Here is a 21,097-nt window from a genome sequence, read left to right as displayed (position 1 = left end):
TAATTATAGCATCTTTCAGTTTTTATCTTTGCATTATAGTGCTACGACATTAGAATGTGCAGAAACCCAGAGCGGTCCACTCTGCACACAGCCAGACTCTGACATAGAGAGTGTCGAGATTCCCTTTGGGTGCATGCAAAGCTTGACAAGGAAGGGGGTTGGGGTGGAGTGCTTAAGTTCTATCTTTTACCAGGGAGAGTTGGGAGCGCCACACAAGCGGGGGCCCCTTTTGAGGGATTAGCTCAACTCATGAGTGTGCTGTCCGAATGGAAACCTAAGGCTAACACCTCATGGTGTTCCCCAGTAGACAGGGATTCCTCTCATGGGAACACTGGCAGCAAGCAACATAAGCAGGGCACCCCCTCACATGGCCAGGAGGGGAACATCCAAAAGGATGGGCACTGAGTGCTTTACTCCCCTAGGATGAAGCGGTAACGTTGTATATTCACAAGCACAGACATTGCAGGTGGCTGCATGAGCGGGACACCCCATCACAGTGCCAGGAGGGGAGCTAATGGCCGGGCGGGGGGTGCCTGGGGAGCTATTGGCTAGGGTCGCTACCCAGGGTCGCGGACAAAGGCAGACCCAAGTAGGGATTCTGGAGCGGCCAAGTTCTATTTTTTGAACAGAAAGATTGGAGAAGTGGGGGGCAGCCTCTTCCCCTATGGGGGTTTGTGGTCACTGGGCTTACTCATGAGCAGGGCCAGTCACCAGGGTCAGTACTGTTTCAGTCAGAGGAGAGTGCCCTCTACTGTGAAGACAGAGTAAGCCAATCCAGAGTGGACCGCTCGCTCAGAAGAGTGCCAGGCCATGGGGACAGCCCGTCACAATTCATGAGAAGAACCATCTGTGGAGAACAAGGCAGAAGTGCAAACTGGCAGTTGTTAATCATGCACAACTATAAAACAACTCCTTCTCATGAGAGTGCCAGGCCATTGGGGCTCTATATTGAGCCAGGTTGCTCTAGGGAGGAAAGCCACGGGGACAGGTACCTCAGCGACTGCTCTCCCTGTCTTGTTGACTATGGCCAAGTAGCTCTCAAAGTGTGCCCCCTGCCAGGCCATCCACCCACGTGGACATGTGCACCCTTGTTTGGGTGCCCTGGAACAGTAACCCTGCTCAGTTGGGTTCGCTGGAACCCAAGAGGCTCCACTCTTCCGCTATTCCCCACACTGGCAGATCTGCATATGGCACAACACCAGACCGGACTTGGGAATTTTGAGTGGGTTTAAAGGTTTGTCCATGCACCTGGTGTCCCGTCCCCCCCATCTGTGGACGCAGATGGACTATGGCACATGGAGCGTCAAAATCTACTTTGGGTGCTTGAAAATCTTCACAGAGAAATGGGTTTTTGTAGAGATTCTGATCTATTTTTTATCATGGAGAGTTGGGGGCCCCACACAAGCAGGGCCCCCTTTTTGGGGTTAGCTCAACTCGTGCAAACACAGTTTGTTGGGAGACCAAGAGGTTCCGGATACATGGTCGTCCCCAGTAGACTGGCCTTCTCATGAGAGGGCAAGCCCACCGGCAGCAAGCTGCAAGTCGAGCTGGAGTTCAGTTTGGTCTGCATGGACTGCTTTGCCAGAGTGATCCCTTGCAAGAGCATCCTAGATCATGGTGGGACGGACCCCACAGCATCCTTTGCCCTCCCTCATCTACATATCCCCTCCTAATAGTCAATATGTTCGCTTCCCTTTCCAGAGAAACAGAGAGATAGTTCTCCCCCAGCCACACACATACACACACACACCCAAAATCATGCTTATGTGGAATTATTTGGATGCTGGGTTCTTTGCAGGGGGCGGTACCATCACTGTCAGTAGAAGCGCTGCCATGGCAAGGCATTTGAAGGGCTTTAAATGCCCTTTCCCTGCTGGGTGAAGCACTCCGAAAATACATGATCGGGCCCAGCATGGCCCCTTCGAGAGCGTGGCCAATTGCGGCCACTCCACTGATGTGATGATGCTATATCTACATCCTGGCCATGGAGCTTGTTGGGATAGGCCTCGGCGGCTGTGCAGCAGGGAGGAGCTCCCCTCTCCTGGAACCGAAGGTTGGCGGGCAGCAGTTTGACGAACGTCTACAACACGATTTACAGTTTAAAAATGGAAAACACAGGTTTGCCAGCCTCCAGTTCCGTGTTACGTTTGAACCCAGCCAGAGAGAGAGAGAAAGATAAAGCACAGACATTTCTGCTTGTCAATTAATCAAATCTTTATTTTGGTCGACGACCAGCACAAAGTTAAAACAAATTAAAAAGAGAAACTAATCAAACTCCTACTTCAACCAATAAAAACCATTTCTGCTTGTGTCATGCTGAAGATTGAGTTTGTGTTATGTCTGCCAATCCATGCAGCTTGGCTGCTGGACCTGTCCTAGCCCTTTCCCACTCATGCACAGGAATGTCCCTATTTTCATCCATGAAATGCTGAAAGGTGTCAATCCATAGTGTTGCAGGTATCCTATAAATCGAAATTCTCCAAAGTGCTTTCTACATTTTGAAAAATGTATATATGTATGCATGTATGTATCTGAATTTATATATTACTTTTCATCCTGGGATCCCAGAATTTTTTTTAAAATGGAAATGGGAAATGGAAAGTATTTCAGATTTATCAATCAGTTTCACCCTCTGCATAAGCAGAGGATTTTACTGAACTCTTGTAAAGGTTTTCCACTTTTAAAAAATGTACATTGCTAGATTATATCAGCAATTGAAGTACTGCAAACCTAGTGGGAGTGATATACCAAGGAGATTGCTATCAAACACAACTGACTCAAAAGAAACATAGTTTTCAGCATGCACAAAATCAAAAGCAGGAGAAATGTGTCAAACTCGTGTCTTCCTTAACCCTTGCAATATTCCTCATATTTTAACATCATCCCAAGCTTAGTTCTCGCTGCATTCTCTTCAAATTTTTGATCCATTTCTTCATTCTGGCTTTCTGAGAAGACATTCTTCCAGTCTCCCACAATGCCTGCAAGCATAAAATTTAGAACATTGATAGGGCAAGAAAGAGAAATGCCTTTTCCTTCCATAGATCTCCCCAATCTTCCATGGCAACAGCAATCTTTCCCCCACACCCATCAAGAGTCATTATGAGCTGATTCCAGGCTAACAGCAGGGAGAGTGTGAGGATTTGTCATCTGTGGACAGCTGCCAGTGTCCATAGTTTTCATGCAGTGGTTTCAATAGAATAGCTCTCTTGGCTGTGAGAGTCACTCCATCATTGCCTCTGCCTCTCATCCCATCTGATAAGAGCCTTTTTGCAATGATGCAGATTCTGTGAGATCAGTTCAGCATTGCCTCCTCTCTCCCATCTCATCCACAAATGGGAGTGTGCATGGAGGAACCCCCTTTCAATACCAAGGCCAGCCCCAACAGAAATCTTGGAGAGGCACCAATGTAGGAAAAGGATTATGGGGGCCTCCCCTCAAACCTGGAGCTGGCCCTGATCAGATGCATTATGGCATAAGCTATCCTGGACTACAGCCCACTTTGTAAGATGCATGGCATGTTATTTAAAGAATGTGTCGATGAGATTTAAGTCTCTATCTGGCGCGCGCGCGCGTGTGTGAAAAGCTGCTTCTAATTTTAAAAAGCTATGCACAAATAAAGTACCATGTTTGGGAGAAAGATTCTAAGTGAACCTTCCACCGGATGTGCCATAGGGAAGGGAGAACTGGTTCACAGCACAGCATTCTCAAACATGCAAATCTGTATTCTCAAACTCCCCACCTGCTGTTTGAAATGGTATAGTACAAGGAAAGCTATGCTGTGACCATAGGTGTAAATATAGGGGGGCAGGGGGGGCACGTGACCCGGGCGCCACTTCTCAGGGGGTGCCAAAAAGTGCCCCCACCGATATGCCAGAAAAAAATTCTTTTTTATTTTTATTTTTATTGTTGTTTTTTTATTGTTTGCAGAGCAGTCCCCCTCCCCCGGTCCCGGCGCCCCCCCCCATTGGCATTGCTCATCCAGCACTGGGCGCCGCGGCATCTTCGTAGTCCAAGTCTCTGACTCTCACTCCCCAGCACGCCCCACCGCCCCACCACCAGTCGTGCATGCGTCGAGAGGAGGACACGCACCAGAGCAAACTTCCTGAACAACTCCCTCTTCTGAACAACTTCCTGAACGCCCAAACCAGTTCCCCTTTTTGCTCATTCAAGTCCTTCCTCCCCTATAATCTAACCACGTTTTGACTGAAAAGGTTCAGGGAGGGGGAGATGGGGGGATGTGGAACCTTGGGTTCCACTTCCCCCATCTCTCCCTTCCTGGAATTTTTCATTACGTAATGCAAGCTAATTTAATTATATGTCATCATCAAAATGGATTAGCTGTTTCAGCCCATCAGGAAAGTCTAAACCTCCACCAATTTAATTAACCAGACTGAAAATCAGATGAACAGAGAATGTTTTAATGAAAGGTGGTATATAAATTTAACAATAAGTAAAACTATCATTAGGAGCAATTAGCGATTACTTAAACATTGGTGCTGCCAAGCAATTTGTAAATAAAACTTGAAGCCCTTTGAAAATAAGCTGGAATTAATTGTAGGTTGGGCAGGGGGTGAAAGTATATACTTCTAAACATTTATTGTTAAATTTATATACCACCTTTCATTAAAAACAACCCCAAAGTGGTTTGGTTTTAGTCATGGATTTTAATTTTAATTGCTCTTTTTGTCAATGTGATGAAGATTAGTTAAATCTGAGTGGTCTTAGGCAACCAATGTTGCATCTGAAATGCCATTTCATTTTTTATTGTCATAAATACTCTCCAACCAATTTAAATAGCAAAGGTGTATATTATCGCTTTATTCAATTGCAGGGAATCTCAAAAAAGCAGGATTTGCAACTAAGGCAGTGCATATCTTCTCTAAAATGGCCCTTTTATAGTTTTTCTAACTTTGAAATCGTAACATAAAACAAAGCATAAATGCATAAATGCCCCCCCACTCCATTTGAAACCTTTTCTGGTGTAAATAGCGCGTGGTTTTGGAAAAGGGGAGTCTTTCTTTAACAGCGGGAGTCTTTAGCACTATCACCCTAGTCCCTCGAATTACTTTGGAGCCCTTGGCTTTCATTTTGTTAAAATACAGTCACTCACAAGGGAAAGTCAGGAACAGAACCAGGGCGTGAGGGAGGGGCATCATAATCATAATCATCATCATTGCATCATAATTCTGATGTTTGAGATACAAGCCAACTTCACAGGGTTGTTGTGAGGAAAAACCTAAGTATGTAGTGCATTTTGAAATTTTTTGTAATTTTTGTAATTTTTTAAATTTTTAAAATAAAAGTTTTCTGAAACATGTGTGTCAGTCAGATGTATGTTGGGGGGGCGGCGGGGGGGATGCGGTGGGGGGGCGCAATTTCAGTGCTTGCCCCGGGCGCCGTTTTCCCTAGTTACGCCTCTGGCTGTGACTCTGCTATGCATGCCCATTAGGGATGTGTGCGAACCGGTTTTTATAGACCTGAACTGGTTTGAAGGTCTGGTGGTCTAGCCAGTTCAACACTGGGGAGGGGGGTGTTTACCGGAAGTGCCCAGTGCACATTGTGCATGTGCACTGGGCACTTCCAGTCTGACGCACACCGGGGCAGCAAGGAGGTATGCTGCCACACCGTGGAATCATTTTTAAGGACAGCGCCAGTGGGGGGAACACAGTTGGGTGTGTGTAAGAGCACCCTTCCTGCGCCTTAAAGGTAACATTCCCCACCCCCCGCCATCGAACCAGCTGTCACCGGTTCCGTGCACATCTCTAATGCCCATCTGCTGTACTGTATTCATAGATCTACTTGACACTACAAGATCTACCTAAAATGGTTTCCTGAAAAGTATATATTGCCAATCAAATTTATCAAATGTTTTAGAACGTTACCTTTACGAAAAAGACTTTTGCCCATTACACCATGAGTTTCTGGAGATTTCTCTTTCATGGCTTGGAAACTAGTTTTCTCCATAATGGATTGGATCTCTTGTTCACTCACAGAAAAATCAAAGAATTCAGCTATTTGTTTCAGTGCCAAAGTTCCATTCTGAGGAAAGGAAAGAAGTGCATCAATTCACAGCTGAACAATGCAGAGCCCTCGTGAAACTTTGGAAGTGTCCAGTTTCAGAGTCTGAGCTGAGTACCACACAGGATGTTTAACACACAACACACAGGGGTACTGTTTAGTTTAGAAGTAAAAAGTGTAGTTTTAGGAAGGATTTCAGCTTATTAGTATAGGGGAAGGATGGCAGTTTGGTCTCCAAATAGCTGAGCAAAACCAGTTTGGTGAGAAAGCAGCAAAGCAAGAGGTCTTGAGACAGTTCTTTAGTATTGAAGAACTACACAGATTTATTTACAGTAAAGAAAAGGTTACAAGCAAATGTGATAAAGCCTGCAGCTTAATTTCAGCTGTGGTTCATGGCTGAAGAGAGAGAGCAAAACAAATAGCCATCTCTGGAGAGATAAAATGGAGGCTAACACTGGAAGAACAAAGAGGGGAGGAGTCCAGTACTTTTATCCATGACCCTAACCCCCTAATGGTTACTATGAGACATTGCAGCTGAGACCTCATGCTTCCAGGGTCCTAACTCCAACATTTAGTTGCAGATATGACAGCATAAAAATGAATTAAACTTCACAAGGAATGACATAAAGAGGGGGCTGATGGACTATAGGCTGGGATTTTGTGAGCTTTTAATCCATTGGTCCTGCTTGCTGGTCCTCATTACACAATTGGAATGAAAGCAGGACAAGATCAACAGATCTAGAGATTGAATTTAATAAGAAAGCATTTCTGAGAGGAGCACAGCTTAGGAGTGTAGAGCAGCAAGGTAGAAATCATTCTTTAAACCCTATTCCCCCAAATATTTTTTTTAATTTCCCAGACACTAGTTAATCAACACACACTGACAGAAACTTAAGTTCACCTCTTTTATCTCCTCATAGGTAATGAACATGATGTTTTTGTCATCGAGATACTTGTTCCATTCAATAATGTGGTCTACATACAAACCATAGGGCACTAGAAAGAAGAAAGCAGGTATTATTGTAACAGATCTTCAACAGATCGACAATGGGGGGAATTTTTATAAAATCTGAATGAGTTTCGCATTGTAAAACTTGTATATATATGGTGTTTGGAAGGAAACTGTGAAACTGTTTCATCAAAGTATATCTTCCTTCCATTTTGTTTTAAAATGGCCCTCTTGCTTTAACAGCCCTCCAAGAGGCATGATGGGGAAAATTTCTCAAAGTAGCTCAATTGAAATTAAAAGAACAAGTTAGGCATTGCCTTACCTGTCCCATTTCAGTGGGACTACTTTGAGTAATTTTCCTCATCATGTTAGCTTCTGCCTTAAACAATATTGAGGAATTTTAGCTCTTTGCTCACGTAATGCACACTTTTGCTCAACAATTGCTGGGAATAGAGTTCCTTCCATGGGAGGACTAAGTATTGAGGTCTAGCAGACAACATTATAAGAAACTCTGGTCAATATCCAGATTAATGAAATTCTGGTGCAGCTAACTTTGAACTTGTGGTTTGCACGAGGTTTTTAATCACTCTCCCCCTCCCTCTGAGGCTGGCTATGTCTCCCAAAAAACAATTCTCTGAGGGCTGTACAGACTAGTAACATGTTTTTGAGAGTCAGAGTGGGCTTCAGAGGACAGGTGAAATGGATGGCAATCACTCTCTCCTAAAGCATCAGCACAGTTAGCTGCACCTGTGCTTCCTTAACAACAACAACAAATGTTGATATACTGCTTTTAAACAAAAGTGTTCAAAGTGGTTTACATAGAGAAATAATAGATCGATATATAGAAAAATAGATCAATAGATTAATAGATCAATTGATCGACAGGATGGATCCCTGTCCCCAAAGGGCTCAAGATAGACACCAGCAACAGTCACTGGAGGTACTGTGCTGGGGGTGGATAGGGCCACTTACTCTCCTCCTTGCTAAATAAAGAGAATCACCACATTAAAAAGGTGCCTCTTTGCCCAGTTAGCAGGGGTCTAATAATAATAGTCAGGATGTTAGCCAGGGAATTATTGCTGATCTGTATTCCACTCTCACCACTTCACCTCATCTCCATGCTTAGTATTACACAAAATGTAATGTGACAGATCATCACAATAGGCATTTTCCCATCCACAGCACTGATAGCCAACGTAGTGAAGTGAGAGGCGGGCAAACCCAGATCACAATGATGTGTGCTTAATGTGCAACTAGAGCTTGGACATCCAAAGGGGTCTTCACATTTAAGATAGCTGTCAATTTGGTTCAGCCCCCTGGGAAAAAATCACTTAGGACTGGAAGGGAAAAAATAAACCCCACAGATATCCATGATGCTTATAAAAAATCTTCTATTTGTAAAATCATTGCAAACCAGGATCTATGGGAAAGCAAGTCATTTAAAACAACAAGAAACCTTTATTCCATCATCATCATCATCATCATCATCATCATCATCATCATCATCTTTATTTGTCAGCTGCCCCATAACAAATTGTTCTTCTATTCCTGTTGAATCTAGCTTAGAATTTACTACAGTAATTGAAAGAAGAGGCAAGCATACCTTTTCCACTGATGTAATCTGGGAAGAACTCATTCCAGGTTTCCTCGCTGGGACGCAGTTTCATGCCTTTGGCAAAATGGAAGTAAGAAACAGCTGTGTCCTTTGGATTCCGAAACAAAACCAGAATCTTTAAAACATAAAAGACACACACACATTTATGGAGGGCACAGTTCAGATACAAATCAGCAAAACATAAATAAGAAATAAAATCAAATGAATGGTATTAGTGCTTTAGTTTATTTGGAAAACAGAACACCTTTAAATAAATGGGGTGTACTCACAGCTGCATGATGGAGTAAAGGCATCTCAGGTTGAAGTATCCCAAACAGTAAGACTAGAGAAGATCATTGCCTGAGACCTTGGAGAGCAATGGTAAGGCAGGGACCATGACTATGCATGAAGTTGTTGTGCCGTCGAGTCAGTGTCGACTTCTGGCGACCACAGAGCCATGTGGTTTTCTTTGGTAGAATACAGGCCGGGTTTACTATTGCCTCCTCCCGTCTAGTATGAGATTATGCCTTTCAGCATCTTTCTATATCGCTGCTGCACAATATAGGTGTTTCCCATAGTAAGCAGCCGCTTATTGAAATGCCTCATCTGCCTGCTTGCTGTCATTTGGTGTTTCTCTTTTCATCACTCCCTTCCCCATCTTCATAAGCCACATGCAGCTACCTCCAGTAGGATGACAACTTCCCTAGCCTGGGGTTAGGATGCGTGTGAGAACAGCCTTATGGAGTTAAAGTTCTAAATAAAGTAGTTTGTTTAGGAAATCCATCAGGGAGATAGATAAGGCCTACATGCCTTGCTGCTAGCTACATACAGAAAGAGGGGAAGGAAGAAGAAAGAAGTATTTCTCTCCAGGTGAGAAAATGAAAACTGAGTCTATCAGTCTAACAGAGGGAAATCAGAGTAGAGAAAGCATGGTCAGAGAGGGAATAACTTTTCTGGCTGTTTCTACCCCTAATGTCAATAGGATGGTCATGGTGCTAGGAGTCGATGACATCAGGAGCTGCATCGCCAACAACTCCCCCCCCCCGCACACACACACACGATTAATATGTTAGATGGGTGTCAGGATGTCTGTGAAAGATGCTGTGATGTCATGAAAAGCATTCTCTGGGCGCTTCTGGTGTGTAATTATGTGTGCTGGTATGGAATCATCTGAACCAACCTGTTGTAAACCGCCTAGAGATTTTGGTAGTGGGAAGTATACAAGTTTGCTAAATGAATGAATGGATGAATGAATGAATGAATGAATAAAACTATAAAAATAAACTGAGATCTCATAGGGCAGGCAGAAAGATAATATATAAAATACTAACTGAGAAGGCCTGGACATGAAAAAGGTGGGATATTTCACTTCTGATATTTCATAGAGTGTTAGAATGATAGAGCTGAAAGGGATCAAAAGGACTGTTTGGCCAGCTGACTGCTCTCAGGCAGAACCGCTAATCTTTCTCAGCCGTAAGTGGAATCAGCAAAACTGACTGATCAGTTCAAGATGAAAACATCCCATTAAAGAGCATCTCAAGGACACCTTAAACAGAAGACTTACCTTTGCCTTTTTCTGAAGAATTGATTTCGGTATCTTTTGAGGAGCAAGATGTGTTTTTATAATTCTTCTGGAAGGTAATTTCTTCATCCTCTTTAATAACATGATAGAAATAGAAATGTGAATATCCCTTTCTGTGAATGATAGACACTTAACTCATACCAATGCTACACACCAACAGTAATATATTGTTGTTTTTGTTGTTATAGTCTGTTATATATATATTGTTTAAATGAATTTAAAAACTCATTATGGGAAATACTGTAGATTCTGAACTGGTTTGGATGATATGTCTGAATTGGTCCTGCCCACCATGTGATTAGGGACACGAGCATGGATCTTCTACTCCCCTCTCAGTTTCATAGTTATGTAGGGAGCAACTCCAAACTACCCCCACTCCTACGATTATAAAAACAGGAATGGGATGCAGAGAATAGGAGCAAGATGTCCGTGATCACATCCCGAATGGCGTATGAGCAAGGTTAATTCAGAGTCATTGTCTGAACTGGCTTTTTATGTTTTTAATACGTTTATTGTAATTTTTATTAGATAGACATCTAATAAATACAATCCTACACAAAAGTAAGATCCTTTAAAAAATAAATTACTAAGGAAAAAATCATTTAAATATATAAAAATTCCAGGCAATTTAAAATTTACCATTACAATCACACTCTCGTGTCCCTGACTGCTAAATACTTGCTCCCCCCTCCCCAAGAAATGTTTCCAGAAGATTTTTGGTCAATACTTTGTTGTACAAACAGGCTGACATCCTGCCTAAAGCAGCATCCATTAAAGCAAAGAAAGCATGTGCACAGTGGTAGTGTCCTGAAGTGGGAATGCTCACACATTGGGGGGCAATTTTTGCCAATTTCCTCTTCCCCGGAAGCACTCTGAATGATGTGCAATTACAGTGCATTGATCAGAGTGCTTTCGGGGGTGGAGGGGAGATTGGCAAAAACCCTTCCCTGCACAAGCAACCACACTTCAGAAGTGTGGATGCTACCCCTACACACACGTTTTCTTTGTTTACATGGATACAGTTTTAGGCAGGATGTTGACCTGAACAAAGTATTAGATGATATGATTAAATGGCAAATATTTACACAGTGGACCCAAAGAATGGATAGGGACTCTTTAGAACATTTTCAATCTGCTTCCCCATTGTGCAGAGCTGATAGAGTGCAGATGAAACCGAAGGTCAGGAAATTTAGGATCGACAGAGGAAGTACTTTTTCACACAGCGCATAATCGATCTATGGAATTCTTTGCCATGGGATGTGGTGATGGCCACCAGCTTGGATGACTTTAAAAGGGGCTTAGACAGATTCATAGTGGGCAGGTCTATCAATGGCTACTAGTCTGGTGGGTATAGGCTAGGGATGTGCACGAACCTGTTCAGAGGCCCTTTTACAGGCGGACGAGGGTGCACTTACCCCCCCTCTGCTTTCCCCCCGCTGGCGCCCGGTATTTTACACATCCTATGGGGCGGCACCGTACTTCCGTGCTGCCCCATTTGCTCTTCGGCTGCAAGTAGCTGGAAGAAGCTGGCATGTGTTGGGTGGGCACAACAAGTAGCAACCAGCTACTTCCGGCCAAAGCGCAAATGGTGTGGCAGGGAAGTACGCTGCCGCCCCGTAGGATGTGTAAAATACCAGGCGCCGGTGGAGGGGAAGCAGAGGAAGGGGTAAGTGCACCCTCCCCTGCCCTTAAAAGTGAGACACACACACCCCACCATTGAGCCACCCCTTCCTGGTTCCGTGCACATCCCTAGTATAGGTCACCTTCAAGCTTCAGAGGCATGATGCCTCTCAATACCAGTTGCAGGGGTGCAACAGCAGGAGGCAGGGCATGCACATACGTCTTGCCTGTGGGCTCCCCAGAGGCATCTGGTGGGCCACTGTGTGAAACAGGATGCTGGACTAGATAGGCCTTGGGCCTGATCCAACAGGGCTGTTCTTATGCCACAGATATGTATCCACACCCAATTTGTTGTGACCATAAGCTGCCTACATGTGTAACCCCAGGATCTCTGTATGTGCATCTGGAGACCAATCCAGAAATTTATCTTATTCTATGCATGGATCTTTCATGCTGTAATGAGGCACAAAGCATACTCTTAAATATACTCTCTGCCTAACAAGATGGAACCTTAACCGTGTGCAGAAAGAACATATTTGTGGCAGTGACTTGCCAGCTTCAAAATCAGTTTCCCCTAAAGTCTGATAAAGCCCAAGACAGTCCCACTGTGTGAGCACCCCACTACCACTGTGCGTGTACTTCCTTTGCTTGTATGGGAACAGCTTTAGTCTGAATGTCGGCTATAGGCTCTGGGTCTGGGTCTCTAAAACTCGTGTTAAAACAATTTTGAGATGATTTCATGTGGATCAAGTGAATATGTATTTTGTCTTAAGTTTCCGAGGTCATGATAAATGGTGGCCAAAAGATCACAATTTGTCAGTGCAAAGTCATCGCAATGCCTTGTGAAGTGGAAAACAGATTGTGGCATGGAAAATGATATGGTAGAAATGTGGTCATGTGATGAAGACTTGGGACATGCTAGCATGGCAAAGAAAGAACCTAGCCACTTCACTATGTGCTCAGCAGAAAGAAAATCCAAACGGCATTCCTTCCTCTTGAATTGACTCAGAGTCTATTACCCATGAATTCCACTGTATTCACTCTCACCAGTATTACCCTGTTTAAATGGCACTCCTACTGCGGCTGTTCTTATCACCCTTAACAGGATTGGAAGAGTGCTTAGCCAGGGTAAGAGAGCTGAGCACACTCCTGATTGGCAGTCATGTGTCTGCAAAGATCAAGGTAGGAGGAGGGGAGAGAGATCAAGTGGGAGCTGAGAGCTGAGTAGGATGGGTGTGGCCAACTCACATTCTGTTCCCAGCATCTTACTGAGGCTGGGCCAAGAGCTGTTCTACCTGGCTCCTGGCTCCCATTCAGTCAATCTCCCCTCCTCCTACCTTGATCTTTGCAAACACATGACTGCTGATTGGGAATGCACATGACTCTCCTTCCCTGAGCAGGCACCCATCTGACCCTGTTTAGTTATGTCGGAACAGTCCTATTGCTTATCTAAATGTGCTCGATAACCCTTATGCTATTCAGATAAATGGAGCTGTTCAGTATTCCTTAAAGTGCTGACCTCAAACTTGTCCGGATCTCCAAATTCAAGGTATGGGAATAATTTTAACTCTTGTTCTTTTTGTTGCTTCTGTTTCCATTCTTCTTCACCATACTTTCCAGATGCCGTTGCCAACTCAGTTAAAATCTGACCAACCCAATTAGTACCTGAACAAATGCAGAAGCTGCTGTTAGAAAAGACAGAAAGAGACTCCTCATCCATGCAGTCCCATTGACAATCCATCAAAATTGAACTGCCAATGCAGACTGAAAAATGAGGGCTGTAGCATGGGATTTGGATATTAATTCTCCTCCATATGGGATGTCTACTGGAGAAGAGGGAACAGATCAGAATAATGCAGTGACAATTGCTTTATCACTAGGAGTCTTCAAAGGGTTTTTGTTTGCTTTTTGCTATGAAGTGCAGCTTTATTTTGTGTATTCTCCTCCTACAGTTGACGTCAAGATGGCTGGACCCAACCAGAGCAGACTATTAATTTAGAAAACATAGGTGCATTATGTTTGTGAGCCACCGATCTTTCTTCTGCCTTGTAAGGCTGAGGCAAGGGTTCAAGTAGAGCAAAGCTGCACAACTTTGCCCTCCCCCCAGAAGATGGTGGACTACAACAACCACACCTGACCATTGGCCACTGGGGCTAGGGATGATGGGAGCTGTAGTCCAAAAACAGCTGGTAGGCCGAAGTTGTGTAGCCCTGAGATAGAGCAAACATAGCATTACATTATTTTGCTTAAATATGTGGTATGCTACCAGGTGCTTTGTTCGCAACCTCAGCATTTCATACTCAAAACTGAAAGAAATTCAAAGCATATTTTAAAGTTCCCCCCAAGGAGAAATAGAAATTCAAATAGAATTTCAGATTTCCCCCCCCAAAGATACATTTTGGAGATTTTTCTCAGATAATTTCTTCACAACATTATGTATTGCCCAGGACTTTGTTCTTTAGTCAGCATAGGAACATAGGAAGTTGCCTTATACTGAGTCAGACCATTGGTCCATCTAGCTCAGTACTGTCTACATAGACTGGCAGTGGCTTCTCCAGGGTTGCAGGCAGGAGTCTCTCTCAGCCCTATCATGAAGATGCCAACTTGAAACCTTCTGCATGCAAGCAAGCAAGCATGCATGCAGATGCTCTTGCCAGAGTGGCCCCATCCCCTGAGGAGAATATCTTACAGTGTTCACACACGTAGTCCCCCATTCAGTTTCAAACCAGGGCAGACCTTGCTTACGTCTACCTAATGGCGCAGCGGGGAGCAAGAGGCTGCTGGTTCAAATACCCACTGTTATGTTTCCCAGACTATGGGAAACACCTATATCAGGCAGCAGCGATGTAGGAAGATGCTGAAAGGCATTATTATTATTATTATTATTATTATTATTATTATTATTATTATTACATTTATATCCCGCTCTTCCTCCAAGGAGCCCAGAGCGGTGTACTACATACTTAAGTTTCTCTTCACAACAACCCTGTGAAGTAGGTTAGGCTGAGAGAGAAGTGACTGGCCCAGAGTCACCCAGCTGATATGGCTGAATGGGGATTTGAACTCTGGTCTCCCCAGTTCTAGTCCAACACTCTAACCACTACACCATGCTGGCTAATCTCATACTGCACAGGAGATGGCAATGGTAAACCCCTCCTACCAAAGAAAACCACATGGTTCTGTGGTCGCCAGGAGTCAACACCGACTTGACAGCGCAACTTTACTTTACCACAAGACCAGCTCTCCTTGAAATCATCCTTAAAGTAGATCTTGAAGTAGATCATCCTTGAAGCAGATCTAAGAGCACATCCTATCAGGTTTCGTCGGATTAATTTTAGCTTTGCTAAATGGACAAAGTCCAACCTTGCAATATATTACAACCCTAAAAAGATCATCTAGTGTTATGCAGTTAATGAAGCTGATTAGTTCATTACCTAGATGGTCCTGATCCAACAGGGCTGTTCTTATGTTCTTTTTACTACTACTGTTTCCCACTCATCATAGTGGCTGCATTCACACATAACATGGAACCGCAGTTGAAGGGGCCAGAGGTTCCATGAGCATTATGTCCAAATGCATGTGACAGAGATCCAGTGTGGCGACATACCCAAGGTATGGATTTTCTGCTTCCAATCTGAACCCTTGGGTTATAGTGAGTTTCAACTGACTCACCTGAGGTTGGATGTTGCCTGTGTTTCATCTGAATGTGGAACCACAGGCTGCAGCTACTGCAACCGCAGTTAAGGGAGGAACCTCCTCCCTCAACTCTGGCCATGACTGGATGAGCATGCTGTCCTTCATGGAAGAAGTTAGCCTGCACAGCCAGTTCCCTCTCCTCTCTGCAGACTTGCTGACTGCAGAGAAGGAGCTCTCCATTATGTCTGAATTTGGATGGGAGAGTGTAGGGAGGGGAGCAGAACCATGGCCTGGACCCCTGGTTCTGCTTTTTGTGTAAATGTGGTTTTGCATTACGTTTGAATGTGGCCACTGTGTCAAGACATCAAACCTGGAGCAGGCATTCTTGTACAAATATGCTTGCATCTGAGGCAGATAAACCCTTACTTCTGATTGTAATACTTATGGAACTTTGCATAACTACTAAGCCTGTGCACATTCAGAACATTCAGGTTTGGGTTTGGATCTGACCTGATCAAAGTTTGACAATTATATGGCTTCTGGCAATGTTGGATATCATATATTGGATTCCCCATAATAGTGGTGGGGAAATGAGGGAGGGGGAAAATCACAAATAATCAGGGTATGGTCCTTTGGATTAAATATTGGGCATATGTGGGGCTGGATAACAGGAGGAAATGAGGCTATTCCCACGATCAGGAGAAATCGGGCTAGGGGAGCCTAGCCCAATTTCTCCTGATCATGGGAACCACAAGGCTCACAGGTGAGCCCGGTGGCCTCCAGGCAGTTAACTTGCCAAACTACCCCTCCTCATAAACCATGTTTGCGGAGCGAGCACTCTGCAAACCCAGTTTTTCAAATCATGAGCGCTTCCGGAGGCCACGACTACTCATGAGGACACCCCTGACCGGGAGGCTCAAAAGCAGTCTCCTGTCCCGGGGGTCTCTCCAGAATGCCTTGCGCAGGGCATGCTGGAGTTTCTGGGGGTCACATGGCCCCCAAACTCCTCAGCCCCGGCCAGTTCCATGATGGAGCTGGCAGTCATGTGGGCGGCTGCTGCGGCCACCCAGAGCAGACTGTCTGGTCATCTGTGGGGAAAGCAGGCTAAGCCTGCTCTCCCCGCAAACTTCCTAGAGGCTCTTCACATTAATCGTGTGAAGAACCTCAATGTATGTAATTTGAAGCAATCTTGTGATTGGGCAAACCTGTAATTTTTCACACTTTTTTTAAAGTCTAAGAATTGGCCAGAGTGGCTTGTTTCAAGGCAGAGAACTACAAAACCTTCTGGAATTGAAGCCCCCTCTTGGACCCTCATCCCATCCCTTTTTTGAGTATTCTGAAATGTGCGTTCATAAAAAAGGTAACAGCACCCCTTATTATGCCAACTCTTGTATTTCTGAAATGGCTCAGCAGAGACCTCTGAAAGTGAGCACAGAAATAGTCCTTGATGGCAGGACTCTGGGGTTATTTCCCCAAGTAAATCAGTCAAATCATTAAAATATTATTTGAAATCATTTGGAAAACTGTCTAAGAAAAAGATGCCCAAAACGGGCAGCACATGGAGCACCACCCTGCTTTTCAGTGCAGCCTTCAACATTTCAGGAAAAGCTGGCCGGCCATGGAGTGCTGGACATGTGCAGAGCAGAGCAACCTGTGTTGGAGAGCACCCAGAGTTGGCAGGTGGAGCCCAGGCAGGCAGAGAGCAGTGGTGGTAGTGTTGACAGTGGTGGACTCCAGGCAAAGAAAATATAGGTTTGGGCATGGCAGGAACAGACTTTGGGCCGCCCCGCTGGTGTGTGAGGCAGCCCATAGAGTGAGCAGAGACCAAGAAGGTGGGCAAGAAGAACTTAAAAGGGCAAAAGCACTTGCCAAGGTGACCCATCGAACAGGCAGGGTTCCACTGGGCAAGCAAACAGTGGAAACAGGCAACTACAAAATAAAGGAAAGTGACAGTGATGTTGGTGGCAGGTCAACTCAGGAGCTCTGGCACAGCAGGAACAGACTTGAGGCCTCCCTGCTGGCATGTGAGGAGGCTCATGGAGTGTTTAGAGACAAAAGCAAAAAGGGCAAAAGGAGTTGTCAGCACAGCACAGTGAACAGGCAGATTCGACCACTCAGGAACCGTGGTATTTAACCCATTCCTTAACCACATATGCCGAAGTCGGGTCTCAACTGCCAGACCATAGATAAGTGAAAACACAATTGCTGGGACCACGTGCAGAGATCCACCTTGTACTGAGAAGGGGGGGGAGGAAAGATCCTATATAATAAAAGCCTTGAGCGTGATCCCGTGCGCCCGTGTCTTTTGGGGCCGTTCTGGCCCAAAACACTGGCCCCGCTGGCGGCGGCGGCCGCCGAGAACACTTTTGGCCCTTAAACGACAAGGGGGGGAAGGGGGATCAAAAAACAGGAGGGCGGCTGGATGGGCGGCAGAGAGAGGGGGAATGGCGGCGAGGGGCCAGGAGCGCCGTAACTAGAGCCCATTATTAAAACGGGCTTAAACATACTAGTATATATATATATATTTGTTAGAAGACTGAGATACTCACCAGTTTTGGGATATCCCACTAAGACCACATCATCACTCCTCGCTTCAAAAGTGTCAAGAATTTTCAGTGTTTCTGGGCGACAGACCATAGCAGGATACAAACCCCCATTGTACAAAAACAGCCGCTCTGCAGGAGCAATCTTTTCGCCTTCTGCCAGAGTCTTATTAAGGAATTCAGTTAGCCCTTTCTGAGCCATTATTGTCCAGAGCAGAGAAGGAAACTGGTATATGCACGGACTGAAATCTAGACTGGAATTAGTAAAACTGACAAGTATAATTACAAAGGAATCATATAATCAGAAAGCAACATTATCTGCCTTGAGAAACAGAACTGATGTTACTTATTAACTCTGAGCCAGGGACTAGAAGTGCCGCAGTGAATTTAACTTTTTTCTTTCCCTCCCCATAAACTGTCAAACTGCATTCAGTCTCCAGTGGAATTGTGGGCAATATTTGCTGAGCCAGAAATTCTTAAGCATTGGGTGGGGAATGGGTTGTGGCATAGAGAGAGGAGGAAAACGTTCTCCAGAGATGGGGTGAAAGTTCACAAATTCTTCAAACATATTTTCAGAGGAAGTGAATCTTGCTTCGTTTTTGCCCTTTGAGAATCCAATTTCTGCTTGTTAACATCTGCAACTCCAAATCACAGTAAAACATAGCGGCAAGTTCAACATTTTAGTAAAATGAGTATATATGGTAAACTGCCAGCTCTACTGCTTTGAGAGACAGACTATGGTTTTTAAGAATCATTACGTTCCAGGAGCTGGTGGTGTTAATGCTGCATGTATGCAACAGAGGCAGGGTGATTTTTTGTCAATCTTCCCTTCCCTATAAAGCTGATGGTGACTCCTGAAAATATGTTCCTGACGGTTGTACAGCCCTCAGGGGTATATTTTCAAGAGTCACAGAAGCTCTTCCCATGATCAAGTGGGAAGGGCTACTCTGTTATGAGGGGAGGAAGCCCAAAAGTGCTCCCCCCCCCGCAGATGAGCACACGTAACTCCCAGATGAGCGGCAGCTTCGTTCAGATGCTCCTGCGCCTGGCTCATCCGGCAGCTCATCTGGCAGCTTTAGGGGTTGGGCACAGGGAAGTGCCAGCATGTGGCACCGCAACCCCCCTGGAGTCCCAGAATTTGCACCATGCAAGTGCTTGGTGCATTCCTGGGGTACCCCTCCCCTCTTCCCCCTCCCCGAGTGTGTCCGCCACAGCTGCAAGCAGCCGTGGCAGACACACGACCAAAAAAACAGGGTTAGTGGAGCAATCGCTCCACTAACCTCATTTAGTGGGGGGCATTAGGTGAGCTTGCCGCCAGGAGCCACATGGCTCTTGTTACTGCTCATAAGCAGCAGAAACCGGGCTGGGCTTCCTTAGCCCAGTTCCTGCTGCTCATGTGGATTGCCTCATGGTCAGCTTCAGAGGGAAGGGGAGATTTGCCAAAAATCATCCCTCCCCTGTAATGTGTGCATGGCATTACCATACCAGTATCAGTGCTTTGTTAGTCTGGATGTCAGTCCCTGACTTTTGGTTGGCATCATCCAAATGCCATAATATGGCCATTTTTTCATCCAATATCTGACAATTCATTCATCTTAAATAAATGTGCTGGGTTTAAAGCAACATTTTAACAAAGCAGGTTAAGTAGGAGAAGCAGAAAAAACTCTGCTAACCCTGGCTGACATCCTGGCATCCGATTTACTGGAGGAGGTTCTATTTAAATTTAGTAGTCCTTTAGACTACTCTCTGAGAAGCACAGTAAGTTATTCAAGATGTCAGCCCCTGTATTTTTACAATAAGGAAACAATTCCTGTTTCCAGCTACTGCAGAGGTGCAGTATTCTTTCAGGGAAGAATACAAATATAGAAGAGGTACACTTCACCACTCAGCAATTCTTCCTTGCAAATGTCTGTTGCAGTCATTCTGAATATTGTGCTTTCAAATTTAGAAGTCATCCTTGCTAAATGAAAAATGGCTCATTATTTGTGTATGTTTTGATGATGTGAGATACAGTAGCTTACTATCCCTCTTGCCCATCAACACTTCCTGCTGACCACCCCACCCTTCGTCCTCACACCCACAGACATCCCCCCCACCACCCACTGGCCTGTGCTCACCCTAGGCCCTCTAAGTCACCTCTGTCAGTCGGCTGGCTTTCCACTGCGGTTGGCTTTCCATTGCCTGCCAATGCAATATAATGGCATTACTGCCTGATGTGGGATGAGCAGAGGCCAGAGGGGTTGCGAAAGTGGTGGCAGCAGTGCCCCTCAGGGGTGGCAGGGTCTGGCAGTGGCATCAATGCCCCACTGATATGACCCATGTTCAAGTTATGCATCTGCACAATTGTAGATCTGTCTCTGGCCCAACCCCATCTTTGTTTGTTTGTGTGTGTGTGTTGTTTATTATATGTGTACACTGCCCCCAAACCTCCATCTCTGGGCAGTTTACAGCAACATAAAACAGAAATTAAAACCTTGAAACAATTAAGGTTAAACCACAAGTCCAGTTAAAAAGCTTGGGTGAATGAATGTGTCTTTAAAGGCTTTTTAAAAGTTGCCATAGATGGGGAGGCTCTTATTTCAGCAGGGAGTGCATTCCAGAGTCTCGTGGCAGCAACGGAGAAGGCCTGTCTCTCTGTAGCCACCAGACAAACTGGTGGCAACTGCAGATGAATTTCTCTGGATGATCTCAGTGGGTGATGGGGCTCATAGAGAAGAAGCCATTCTCTTAAATACCCTGAGCCTAAGCTGTTTAGGGCTTTATACTTTACACAGAAGTAAGTCCCACTGATTTCAGTGTGCATGGAACTGTGCATAGGATTGCAGCCCAAGTAACCTAATCAGTCAAGCTATGTTCCCCTGCACTGGCCCTTCTAGGCTAGTGCCTCTCAGGATTTTGAATGTCGAAGTGAGTGAGTGTGGACTTCTAAAAATGTTTAGATTCTTTTAAGCAAGCAGACACTGCAAGCTTTTCTAGGTGACACAGGGAGATTGCGGGGGGTGAGGCAGTCTTTAACCCCTCACATTCTTCTCATTCTTTAACCTCCTCACATTCTTCTTCCCCTCACATTCATCACAGTCTTCTCCCTCTCGCATAACACTAGAACCAGGGGTCATCCCGTGAAATTGATTGCTAGGAAATCTAGGACCAACAAA

The 21,097-nt window shown here is 44.9% G+C and overlaps 1 protein-coding gene across 2 annotated transcripts; it reads right to left on the bottom strand.

The window, feature by feature from the left end:
• Window positions 1–2,189: 2,189 nt before the first annotated feature.
• LOC128345311 (sulfotransferase 6B1-like) lies at window positions 2,190–18,275 on the bottom strand. Of its 2 annotated transcripts, none has more exons than XM_053297122.1 (7): window positions 17,949–18,275; window positions 13,283–13,428; window positions 10,126–10,215; window positions 8,571–8,697; window positions 6,920–7,014; window positions 5,883–6,039; window positions 2,190–2,978 (listed from the first exon to the last, which is right to left on the bottom strand). In XM_053297122.1, the coding sequence occupies exons 1-7, from the start codon at window positions 18,142–18,144 to the stop codon at window positions 2,848–2,850; spliced, it is 942 nt and encodes a 313-aa protein (XP_053153097.1). In that variant the 5' UTR covers window positions 18,145–18,275; the 3' UTR covers window positions 2,190–2,847. The 2 variants fall into 2 exon arrangements, with proteins under 2 accessions (XP_053153097.1, XP_053153106.1); XM_053297131.1 differs by having other exon boundaries at window positions 8,571–8,670.
• Window positions 18,276–21,097: the final 2,822 nt, after the last annotated feature.

This window comes from Hemicordylus capensis, chromosome 1 (assembly GCF_027244095.1).
Source record: "Hemicordylus capensis ecotype Gifberg chromosome 1, rHemCap1.1.pri, whole genome shotgun sequence".
Taxonomy (NCBI): Eukaryota; Metazoa; Chordata; class Lepidosauria; order Squamata; family Cordylidae; genus Hemicordylus; species Hemicordylus capensis.
Note: the sequence above shows the minus strand (reverse complement) of the source record. Positions and strands in the feature narration are given on the sequence as shown.